General features: G+C 33.8%; 1 protein-coding gene and 1 long non-coding RNA gene across 6 annotated transcripts; both read left to right on the top strand.

The window, feature by feature from the left end:
- Window positions 1-127: 127 nt before the first annotated feature.
- Window positions 128-11,897, top strand: LOC106150957 (angiogenic factor with G patch and FHA domains 1). 5 transcript variants are annotated; one of them, XM_086997803.1, is made up of 13 exons: window positions 128-264; window positions 1,338-1,610; window positions 1,804-1,856; window positions 2,063-2,194; window positions 2,587-2,784; window positions 4,276-4,681; window positions 4,978-5,129; window positions 8,799-8,900; window positions 9,518-9,680; window positions 9,918-10,000; window positions 10,294-10,424; window positions 10,782-10,881; window positions 11,581-11,897. In XM_086997803.1, the coding sequence occupies exons 2-13, from the start codon at window positions 1,346-1,348 to the stop codon at window positions 11,833-11,835; spliced, it is 2,040 nt and encodes a 679-aa protein (XP_086853929.1). In that variant the 5' UTR covers window positions 128-264; window positions 1,338-1,345; the 3' UTR covers window positions 11,836-11,897. The 5 variants fall into 5 exon arrangements, with proteins under 5 accessions (XP_086853929.1, XP_013379448.2, XP_013379450.2 ...); XM_013523994.2 differs by having other exon boundaries at window positions 4,978-5,138; XM_013523996.2 differs by lacking the exon at window positions 4,276-4,681 and adding an exon at window positions 3,528-3,600 and having other exon boundaries at window positions 4,978-5,138.
- LOC147763993 (uncharacterized) lies at window positions 5,150-7,688 on the top strand. Its single transcript, XR_015331476.1, has 2 exons — window positions 5,150-6,718; window positions 6,878-7,688. It is a non-coding gene; the product is annotated as an uncharacterized LOC147763993 (long non-coding RNA).
- Window positions 11,898-12,303: the final 406 nt, after the last annotated feature.

Raw genomic sequence — 12,303 nt, 5'->3', positions numbered from 1 at the left:
AAACTCATGATGACGTTATATTTTGTGAATAAAAACTATAGGTTGAGTTCTTTCACACCGGTTTGTTCTTTTGCGATTAAAAAAATTAAAGAGAAAGCATTTTTTTCGTTTCGCATCCGGTGTTGGTGGCGACATCTCTGCTGCTGCTGTAAACTTCCGGCAAATCAGCTCGACCGGAAGTGCTATGTCGAAAAGCTGCGAAAGTAGTGTTCAAAGCAGTGACCTGCATAGCAGCTAGTTAAAGTCTTCTTCAAGCAATGTTGGGTATGTCAAAGCAGCTAGTAGAAGTATTTTGCAGACTTACTGCACCGCAGTGGTAGGTGGTGCACTGCAGTGGTAGGGTTGTGAAACTGAGACTCAAGATTTTGGCGCAGATTTTTGCTTGCACTTGCAGATTTCCTTCCACGGCTCAAGTGCACAGTGGTGCACCACTGAAGTGAAGTAAAGGCTTTTTAAAGCTAAAATGCGGTCTTGCATTAAGTGATGTTATCTGATTTCGAAAAGAACACATCAGTTGTCCAGACATTTACCTTTTAGTTGCAACAAGTTTTCTCTTTTTCTTCTTGGCTACTACCAAATAATTTCAATGAAGAAGCAAAAGATATAAGAGTACGTGCAATATATCCATGCTCATAACAGCTCACCTTTATAATTTATCAAAAATGATGTACAGCATTACTGCAGCATCCTGTGTGTGGGGGGGAGGGCATTTTTTACAATAAACTAAAAGTGACTTCATCCAAAAACACGGAAGATCTGATCAAGTCAGGGGTTCTATTGGCCTTCTTGATTTTCCTTGTGTATAAACATGTACCAGTATATATACACACAGAAAATCAAGATCTGTTTTCAGTTCATTGTCAGCTTCTACACCTAGGTCTACAATCATAGTACTTAATTTGGTAGTTCCCATTGAGTATTCAAATTTAGCATTATTTCTTCTCAGGTGCATAACCTTACATGTCCCTGCACTAAAAGTAATTTGGTAGTCTAATGACTATTTACAGTACAGAATGTACTTGGTCTGTTTACCTGGAAATATTGGGGATCTAGATTATTGTTAAACACCAAATTTTGGGCATCTACAGCAAAGAATGCAGTGTTGTTGCAAACAATTTCTGGCCTGTCTTTTATATAATTCTGAATTTTAAAACCTTTCTGTAAATGCCAGAGCTTGAAAGTGACATTTTTTTCAAGAATTGATGAGGGGAATAAAGATGCATTAACAACATGGCTGGCTACAAGTAGAGTCACTGTTTGCTCAGATAATTTATATTTTACTTATAATTACATGAGAAAATCCAATATGGTTCCATTTTATCCTGTTTATGTTGCAGACTGAAATATGGAAGAGCAACCAGAAGTTCAAGATCTCAAAAGAAAAATAGCAGATTTAGATTCAGAACTTAAATCAACTCAAAAGAAACTGGAGAAAGCCTTACACAAGTTGTCAAAAACAGAAAGGCGGAATGATAAAATTAACAGCTATAATGAAGACTTGCGAAAACAGGTTGAACAGTTGAGCAAAGAACTTCATGCATATAAATCATCTGGAAAAAAACGGAGTGATGCTTCAACACAAGTATCGGAGGCTTTATTGCAGGAATCAAGTATGTGATATATGTATTTTAATATTTTATTTATGGATTAAATAATTTGTCTGCGGTAAATCAAAATAAGCTCAAATCTTTTTCATTGTTTCCTCATTTACTCAAGATATGCAAGTGCAAGCTGTAATTTGATGGATATTCCTTTGAAGTCTTGGCTGCTTTATGTACTACTTCATTTTTTCTCACATTTCAGATGGTGAAATCGGACAATTTAAAGAATGGAGTGAACCTGTCAAAGATCCTGAAGTATGAAACCATTCTAACTTTTAATTTTCCAAATGCTTTGCTTCCAATAAAAATCACATCATATTACAGCATTACTTTTACTTATGGCTTTAAGCTTTTCAACTCTAGGATGTCATTTAAAAAAATAACACACTAACACTATGTTTAAGTTTTCATATGTTAATCATCACTTTTATTAAGCAAGTATCAAATTGTTGTTTCGGTAGAGTGAGGAAGGTGTATCCCTGGCAGACAGTTTGAAGGCAACAGCGGAAGCTGCATTGCACCAATCTGGATATGTGTATGATGATAGCACAGGCCTATACTATGATTATAACACAGGCTATTACTATGATGCTGTAAGTATAGGTTGAGAAAGCAATATCATTATAAGGGGGTTCAATACATTGAGAATTTTTTCTTTATCAGCGTAGATAATGTTGAAATTGTCAAGTTATAACATAAAGCTTGACTTCTGGTTATTCTGCTGAATGTATTAGATATGAACATCAGCACTATATTAGTCTCATGTACCTTATGTGTGTTAAAATTTTTCATTGAATATTTGATATTTGCTGTTCTTAGTCTATAGTTATTTACCTCATGTGCTTACTAGTAAAAGGTTACAGTCTTGTATATCTTTTTCCATGGCATTTGTTTTAACACTTAAAAAGAACACTACTTAACAATTCACATGAAGACAGTATGGAGACAAAAAAAAACTGAATGTTTCTTTTCTGTCACCTTCTAGGAGAAGTCTCTCTATTATGATCCAAACACAGGAATCTATTACTATTATGACGCTGGCACAGAGAGCTATGTATTTCACTCCCAGGCAGATTTAAGTTATTACCAAACAGCACAAGCAGGTACCGAAGACTTCCAAATGTATGATGCTGACACAGAACACAGAAGTCATAGAAAACACAATAGGCATAAAGACAAGGAGGTAAGCTTAACTTCTCCACTTAACACTAAATTTGACCAAATTGTTTCCTGTAAAGTTTTATTGAAATCTCCTTTTTATTTACAGACTCGTATTTTCTCGAAATTCTGCAGTTTTTGTTTTGTGAATTTTTCATTTTTCACATTTTGGTATTTTCAGTGTGTCTATTTTGAACTCCCATGGGTCTGATGCCCTGTGCTAGTTACATTTTCTGAATGTGCAAAATTGAAAATTGGTGATGATTATGCCTTTAAACACTAAGTAATATTGCATCAAAATTGCCAAAAAGAAATATTTTTTGTTCTGAAACAGTACAGTAAATAATTTTGTAACTAGTAAGTTTTACACAATTATAGTACAAGAGTTCTTTAAGCATACTATTTCTAGGTATAAAATCTGGTTTAGTCTAAAATCCTAGTACTTGGTCTAGACTTTTAAAACATGTAAATATACTGTTTATTTTGTATCATTGAATTAATTGTTTCTGTAGCACTCTAAATAGCTTTTCATTGTGTGTTTTGATTTCAGTATTTGTGATACCATGTTTGCTTCTTCGGTAGAAATGAAGGCTGGTTAGATTTCCTTTAAAAAATGAATAGTTTGATATATCCATATTATTTTGGCTGGATATTAAAAGTTCCTTTTGGCTTCATCATCATTCAAAACAATCCCATTTTTTATAATTCCCTGTAGTAATTGTAAAGAAATGCTATGCTGAACAATGCTTCCTGCTCCTCTTGTTGTAGGATGAGGATGTATCTGCTGTCACGTCCAGTCTCTCCAGACTTCATCTCTGCCAGTTGACCTCTAATGTCTTAGGTAACAAATGATTTGTGTTTGTGTTGGTAAATGGAAGGGCTGAAAATCATCAGTGAATAATGCCTACAGTTGTACAGTTCTATAAGTAAAGCCTGTGACATGGCTTATCATGTGACACAAACACTGGCTACATAAATGGTAATTGTTGTTTTCTAATATGAGCCTTCGATTTGGGAGCACAAATGCCCAAATTAAAAACTCAGGCCACAAATTAACTTCTGCAACATATTATTATTTGCCACAAGCTTAGCAATTCATTACACAAATAATATTGTCAGCTTCCATCTGGGTCTCTGGCTGTATAAATAGGCCCCTACGGGTACTTTTTATACAGCAATCTCTAGCTCTTATGGAACATACCGAACTGGTGGATAAGCAGATAAATGGTTTGTGTAATGAAACGCTGTGCTTGTGACAATTTTACATTGGGGTACTTAATTCATGGCTGGAGACTTTAATTTGGGCATTTGTGCTCACAAATCTAACACACGAGTAAGAAAACGCCTTATCTGTTTATAAGGTCTGAAACAGCACTTCTGCCAGTGAAATGATACGAAGGTTTGTTAACAGTACATATTGGCATTAAAAAAACATGATGATTTTCAACCTTTCCCTTTACAATTTAAGTTACAACCAAGCATTTATATCTACAAACATAATGTGTATTGTGCTTAGGAAATGAATAAGAGGAAAGAAGCTACTGGGCACTCAGAAATGAGGAAACACAAGTCTAAACACAGAAAACTAGATCAACCCATAGATAAGAAAAAGCAAACTACCAGTGATATTAAGGATAGCAGATTGAATGAAACCAAAGATATGGTTGATATCACAGAACCAACAATTTCCAAAAGCAATAGAACTTTATCTAAAAACAAGCGTAACAAAGGAAAAGAAAATTTGAAACAAGAGGAAGAGAATTCTCAGTCTAATAAAAACCAATGTGTTGACTTCGATAGAAGTGGTAACTGCCACAGTAGTAATGAAGAAGATACTGAACTTGAGGATGGGGAACTGTCTTCTAGTTCATCTGACAATGACAGTGACAGCAGCAGTAACAGTGAGCCTGTCCCTGAAGAAGGTATGATGAGAAGAACTGGGTTTCTAGCAGACAGGTTTTTCTTCTTTATTCGAAGAAAGCATAGCCATAATAAATACATTATTTAGACCGGTCAACCAATGATTTATATTTCTTATTATTACAAAACAGAAATGAAAATTGAATGGAATTTATTTGGCCTTCCTTCTAAATATTGTATATGTTCTTTAAAAGAACTGCTTTAGTTCCTCAGTCCACCATGTTTGTGCCATTCATTGATTTCAGAATCTACAAAGTGCACAATGTGAATTAAAATATCTTGTTAATAAATATTCCAGCTATGACAGCCAACTACCCTCCTTGTATACGTGTAATGGTGAAGGAGTCCAGCACTCTAGACATAGGCACTCTCTATATCTTCACCTATCCTGGTGCTACTATTGGGAGAGAGAAGGACATGGGGCATGCCATACTCATTCCAGATTTACAGGTTAGCAAGGTAAGGGGAGATTTACTGAATAAACTATGGTTGGATTTCATATATTAAATTATTATATGGTGAGAGTGTGTGTGCATGTGTGTGTGTGTGTGCGCAAGTGAATAAAAGCAAGTAAACGATATAGCTGATTGACATGAATCCCTCCTTTACTGTCACACATCAGATGTGCTCAGAATAATTACAAGATGTTTTTATCCTGTTATAAAAATCAACAGTCTATTTGGTATACACGTCTGACTTGTTTGGCAAGTTCTTTTTTTTTTCTTTTTATTTTGATTAAGAGAGGAACATGCCAAATTTCCATCATCATTCATTTCCCTTCAAATGCTAACAGTAAAGCCCATACTTGTAGTTAGAAAGTTTATTTTCCCTGTGGAAGATAATGCTTCAACATTGTAGGTGTGGGTGTACCTTTTAGGTTGTCACACTGCAGTAATGTGTCTGTTAACATCAATTAATAGTATTTATGATGCTCTGATGATATAGACTATAGGTAGCTGTGATACCCCTTACCCAAGGCTGGAAGAAGGAAGATTGACTGCTATTTTCACTAATTTAACATTAAAATCTGGAATTCTTATTTCTAATGTTAAAACATGATTTTGATACTGCAATAGATCTCTGCTATCCTATGGGTACCCAGAATTTTCAAGTCAATGTAGGTAGCATCTTCGTTTTTTATTTATCACTCATGCCTACTTATTCTATAAGCATGTGGAGATTCATTAATGAAGAGACTGGCAGAATTGTCTGCTTTGGATAGCTAACCATGGCATCATCTTGGTTTCTTCAAATTTTCCATCAGCAGTTACAAACCTTTATTTCATTTTCTAGTCTTTGTTAAACGGCATATGCTCTGTTTACTTATGACTTTTTTTGTCTTTTAAGACAAAAATAATACTTAAAATTATCTTAATGGAGACAGATATACATCATCTGGCTTTACATATTGCACTGACTATAGCACAGAGAAAAAATAAATTTTCTCTTTTAGAATGAGAGTTTTGAGAACTCCCCTATTTGAAACAGGTTGTTGTTTGTGTCTGACAGTGACACATATGGTGTGTCAGATCATCATCTGGAGATTGGAGCTGGATTAGAATGACAACATTATTTCATTGCTGTTTATGCAACCAGTTAAAAAACATCACAGTCACTATCATTTTTTATTTTTATTTTATTTTTTATTATTATTATTATTTTTTATTTTTTTTGTCATTGATATGTAATATATGTTATGTAATCTTACCCTGATTACACAAGTGCAATTTTAAGAGTAAATATGTTTTTGAAACATTTACCACTGTTAGATTTGACTGGGGGGCATGAATGCCAGCAATTAAAATATAACCAGCCTTTATGTAACATTTTCTACTTTTATCGCTTAAAGGCAAATCTTATGGTGTTTTTATGTACAGACACAGATGTGTCTGTACATATTGCCATCACCTGCGTCTGTCGTCGCCGTCGCCGTCGCCGATCATGTCGCCGTGCACTTTCAGCTTTAACACCATAAGTGGAAGACAGTTTTACTTTTTGGCTTTATATTTACAGAGCTGATGAATATTCATAAAACGCAGGTCAAGTTGAAAATCAGCATGATCGGGCCATTATTGTAGAATTTATGCTGTTTTTTTCACTTTTCAGCATATATGCAACACTGTTAACACATTTCAAGGAAAACTGATAGGCCTGTTGTCATGAAACTCACAGGAGTAATCAGTCTTACTAAAACACAGGTCAAGTTCGAAAATCAGCATGATCGGACCATTATTTTATAAGTTACGCTGTTTTTTCACTTTTCAGCATATATGCAAAACTGTTAACACATTTCAAGGAAAACCCATAGGCCTGTTGTCATGAAACTTGAAGGAGTAATCAATCTTACTAAAACGCAGGTCAAGTTCGAAAATCAGCATAATCGGACCATTATTTTATAAGTTATGCTGTTTTTTCACATTTCCTCAGATTCAATTCTTAGGCATGTTAACAGTCTCTTTATTTAATTAATAAGATACGTAAAAGTGTTTGTTTGACATTCCTGCATCTTTACAACATTGTTAGTTGATTACGTAAAAATGATGGTAAACCTGTAATCGTGTATTGTGTAATAAGGTGTCAAAAATGGAAATAAACTCATATCATTGCAGTTTTTAAGATTCAATCATTCACTATGTTCAGAAACTCAGAATGGAGGAAATTGGACATTTGACACTGTTCTATTGATATTTTTCACATCTCATCAATTTTCTTAGTTGATCATAAAAAAATGGCAGTAAACTGTTAATTTTGTTTTATGTTAAAAAAGTGTTAAAAATGGAAATAAACCCATTTCAGAATAGTGCTGTCTTGTTTCACATTTCCTCAGATTCAATTTTTAGGCATGTTAACAGTTTCATTATTTAATTAATAAGATAAGTAAAAGTGTTTGTTTGACATTTCCTGCATCTTTACAACATTGTTAGTTGATTTTGTAAAAATGATGGTAAACTTGTTATCGTGTATTGTGTAATAAAGTTTCAAAAATGGAAATAAACTCATATCATTACAGTTTGTAAGATTCAATCATTCACTATGTTCAGAAACTCAGAATGGAGGAAATTGGACATTTGACACTGTTCTATTGATATTTTCCCATCTCATCAATTTTCTTAGTTGATCATATAAAAATGGCAGTAAACTGTTAATTTTATGTTAAAAAAGTGTTAAAAATGAAAAAAAAAAAAAAACATTTCAGAACAGTGCTGTCTTGTTTACATTTTGGCATTTTCAAGTTGTGACTTTGAAGTTCCATGGGCCTGAAGACCTTTGCTAGTCACATTTTCTGAATATCCATAATACTAATATTTAATTATTAAAAATTGATGGTCATTATGCTGTTAAATGTTATGTAATATTGCATCAAAATTTGGAAAAAAAAATATTTTGGGCACTGCTCCCATGATGACCATTTCAGAAAAATCATGTCACTTACTGTTCTCAAACTTACAGGAAAGAAACATGGGACTAAAATACAGCTTCAGTAGGCAATGCAGTCTGTTTGGTAATTCTTTCTGCTAGTTAAACAGTTTTTTTTGTAAAAATTTAATTTTTCACATATTGGCATTTTCAAGGTGTGACTTTGAAGTTCCATGGGCTTGAAGACCCATGCTAGTCACATTTTCTGAAAATCCATGAAAAGTATATTTTATTATTAAAAATTGACGGTCATTATGCTGTTAACCATTATGTAATATTGCATCAGAATAGAAGAAAACACAATTTTGGGTGCTGCTGCCATGATGACCATTATGGGAAAACCATGTTACTGATGATTGCCAAACGTTCAAAAAAGAAATACAGGACTAAAATGCAGCCTGAGTTGGAAAAGCAGTCTAATTGGCTTCTTTTTCTGGAAGTTATACTTTTTCAAAGTGTGAACTTGAACTGCCATGGGCCTGAAGCCTTATGCTTGTTTACACATTTTACTTACATTGGTATTACCTGTTGAGCATAATTAAAATTTGATGTTGAATTTGCAGTTTAACATAATGTACTTTTGCATCAGAATTGACAGTAGCCTATTTTGTGCATAGTTATTTCCTGCTTTTTGTCTGTACATTTGACAGCTTTGCTGCCTTGTTTACAGTAGAAATTAAAGTTTCACTTTTTTTATTGAAGATGCATGCTGAGGTAAAGTATGATGACAGTTCCCAAGTTTATACAATCCAGGACTATGCCAGTCAAAATGGGACATTTCTCAATGGACAGAGGTTATCTGAGGTGAGCGTCACTTACACATGTGAAAGAATGTAGAACATCCATTATGAGTACCTAAGTACCTGTGCGTTTTCATTATTCTACAAGGATGACTCCCTAAAAGCCCCATGTAAACCACATACATTTAGAAAGATATTTAATGAGCTTTTTTTCTTTTTATCAGCAGGGAATAGAGTGGTTTTAAAATGTTTTACATGATAAGAAGTGTAAGTAATGGACTGGTAGAAATAGACAATTTTCTTTTAAAAACATTTTCAAAAATCCTAGATAAAATGTGGTTTAGCAAGGCACTGTATACCTCGCACTGGAAGATCGAGGATTTTGACGAGGGATGGGAGCAGAAACCCAAAATACCCCCCCCCCCTGCTTTAAAAATACATTAGAAGTCAATGTTTGTCCTAAAACCCACCCAAATGCCATCATATAGTTCAACTACAACTTTAAATGACATTTTTGATAAAAATGCAATATAGTGCAATCTGTTGTGTTGCAGAAATTGTTTATACCTATCTTTTGGGGAGGGGTAAGCTCCTGGCTCCTTCCATGCCTTGCAAGAGCTCCTGATTCCTACTTTGCCTGGGTTAAGTATTGTTGACTTTTGTATCTATTTGGTATTGCAGCCCAAGGTATTGAGTTCTTGTCATGCTCTGACCCATGGGGACACAGTGCAGATAGCTGAAAGCACATTCCTCCTGCACATCCATCCTGGCCTGGAGACCTGTGATCTCTGTGAACCCGGCCAGGTCCAGGCACACCTGAAAGCCCAGCAAGAACAACCCAGAGGTTACTGTATTTATTATTTATTTATTTTGAGCACCTTTTTACAATTATTGTGACAGTAATTGAAACACATTGAAGCGGGAAATATTTTTTTGGCACTGTTTAATTATTGGATGACGTTTCTAATTTGGTATCACTTAAACCCAGGTATAAGTCTTTCTGTAAGAAGTTTAAGTTCTTAGTTAAGAAAATATATATATCAAGCAAGAAATAAAACTCAACTACTTTCGCTCTTTATAGAAATAAAAATCCTCAGTAAAGAAGATAAAGAAAAGCTTAGAAGACAAGAAATGAAGAAAATTAGGAAAAAATTTGGACTAGAGGTAAGTTCAATACCAGTCTCCTAAATGGTTTGCATTATCAAAAGCCCTTTCTTCAGAAATTTCTTTTTATTTATGAGTAATTTTCAGAAATTTTCACATGGGTGACTTCCAAAAGTTGAACATTGAAACAGAAAGATTATGAATTTTATAGAAGCTTATATTTCTTATGGATCCACATTACAATACGCGCACACGTGCATGCACATGCACACACAGTATCATTTCTTTCACTATAATTATAACTATAAGATTTTATATTGTCTAATATTTAATAGTTATAAAATTTTTTTCAGAGTGCCCCATATGAACAAAACTCTTCTGTTGTGAACAATCCTGCTTACACTGACAAGGCGGAGGTGAGAAGGAAGACAGTGGGCAGTGATAATCCATACCAAAAGGATGACGCCCCGGCCTCTGTTGATGTGTAAGTACCCTTGTAGACACAGAATGGCTGCCTTCACTCTTTATTCCCAATAAATGTTACTTAAATATAAGGAATTCTGAGGGAAGTACTTTCATTTGTATAAAATTGAATTGTGACTGTTAATTATAACTTTCATTGGGTTGCAGAATGTTTGCTGCAGATTAATTTCCAAAGCTTGGTTTTTGTTGTGGTTCTGGAAAAATATAATTTTTTTTTAATTCTCATGACAAATATGTGTTGGAAAAATCAATTCATAATATACATAGAAAGGGCAGTATACAAAATGAGTAGAAAAATTGTGGCCTGGGTGAAAAATGAGAAGTCTTCTAATTTATCATGACTTGTTCCTTTCTGAAGGGCTATATCTACAGAGAACAAGGGTCACAAGTTGCTGAAGAAGATGGGATGGGCTTCTGGAGAAGGCCTTGGGAAAACACAGAAAGGAATCAAAGAACCAGTAAGTTCCTTTTTTAATTAAAAGTATGATCACATAAGCTAAAAAGTGAAATCAGATCCCAACAACTTTTATTAAATTGGTAGTAAAGAGGAAAACATGGATGCTGACAGATAAAAAAGAATGTGTTATTAATATATGAAAATATTGGGTCTGGATTTAAAATTGATATATCCTGTTTAGTTGAGACACTTGCACATAAAGGTGCACATGCACTAAAAGAAGAATACGTGCACTTGTTGTTGAGCAGAATTACTTGGTATTTTCCCTCAATTAGTTCACAGACATTAAGCCCTACAGCTATGATATGGGAAGAAGCATTATTGTTTTGTCTCCTTTTGATCTACTCCCACTTGCTATTACATATGCATTGTTGCATGGGAAGAAAAGGTCTTAAGATGATCAATAATAAATTGTACTAATAAATTGTATTAGAAATATTAAGGTAAAGAAATGAATTATTATTGGATATGTTTTTTTGTCTTGATTTATAAAAGTGGACAATCAACAGTACCCCTTAAGTGACATTTCAAAAAAGGAAGTTGTTCTGTGGTTAAGTAGTTACAAAAAATACTTGTATGAAATGCTAGACACAACATGTTATTTAATAACCACAGAAGATGATTTATTTAAAATGAAATTATGATTTTTTTTTAACATTTCCTTCTTTTTTTCAATTTATCACTTTGTGTTATTTTCTAGATCCAAGTTAATATCCGGCTGCGGCAGACAGCAGGCCTGGGTTCAGCAGTATCAGTGGAGAGGTCTATGGATGATGCTCACGTCAAGAATACACAGGAAAAGTGGTTGAAAGCTCAAGATAGGTTCTCTGCTTTGGGTCAAGGAAAAGGAATAGCACAGGAAAAGAAAGAACACTCTATTAAATCAAAGACATGGTTAAAAGGGGAAACTGTTAATGCGACTATAGATAAAGTTGAAAATAATGACAATGGTTAAATGCATCATTTCAGTCTATTTGTAACTTTTCTTGAACAAAAAATATATATTATAGATACTGATCCTAGATTTTTGTTTATTATATGACTTTTTGTGATGACAAAAATGATCAACACCAATTGTTTTGGATTTAGTATTTTATTCTGCATGGAAGACACCACAACAAATTTCAATATTTTTAATTTGTGCCAAAATTGATGGTGTTGGACTATTTGAAGGAGCATCATTAAATTCAAGAGTTACAAAGCCAAACGATCCATGCATGAGGATCTTGTTATCATACAACTTTCTGAATACATAAGAAAGGTTTACTTTATTCTGTATGTGCAATGAAAAGGAAAAAGGAATCCCCATGAAATAAAAAAATAAAGAGGACAATATGTTTTGCTTAAGAGTAGATTGATAACCATTTTATAATCTGAATGTGCCATATTAAAAACATTTTAGCATAATTGTTTGTAAAGACAC

The sequence above is a fragment of the Lingula anatina genome, chromosome 1 (assembly GCF_051362555.1).
Source record: "Lingula anatina isolate TDL-2025a chromosome 1, LinAna3.0, whole genome shotgun sequence".
NCBI classification, from domain to species: domain Eukaryota; kingdom Metazoa; phylum Brachiopoda; class Lingulata; order Lingulida; family Lingulidae; genus Lingula; species Lingula anatina.
The sequence above is the reverse complement of the archived record's forward strand: the minus strand, read 5'-3'. Positions and strand labels throughout refer to the sequence as shown.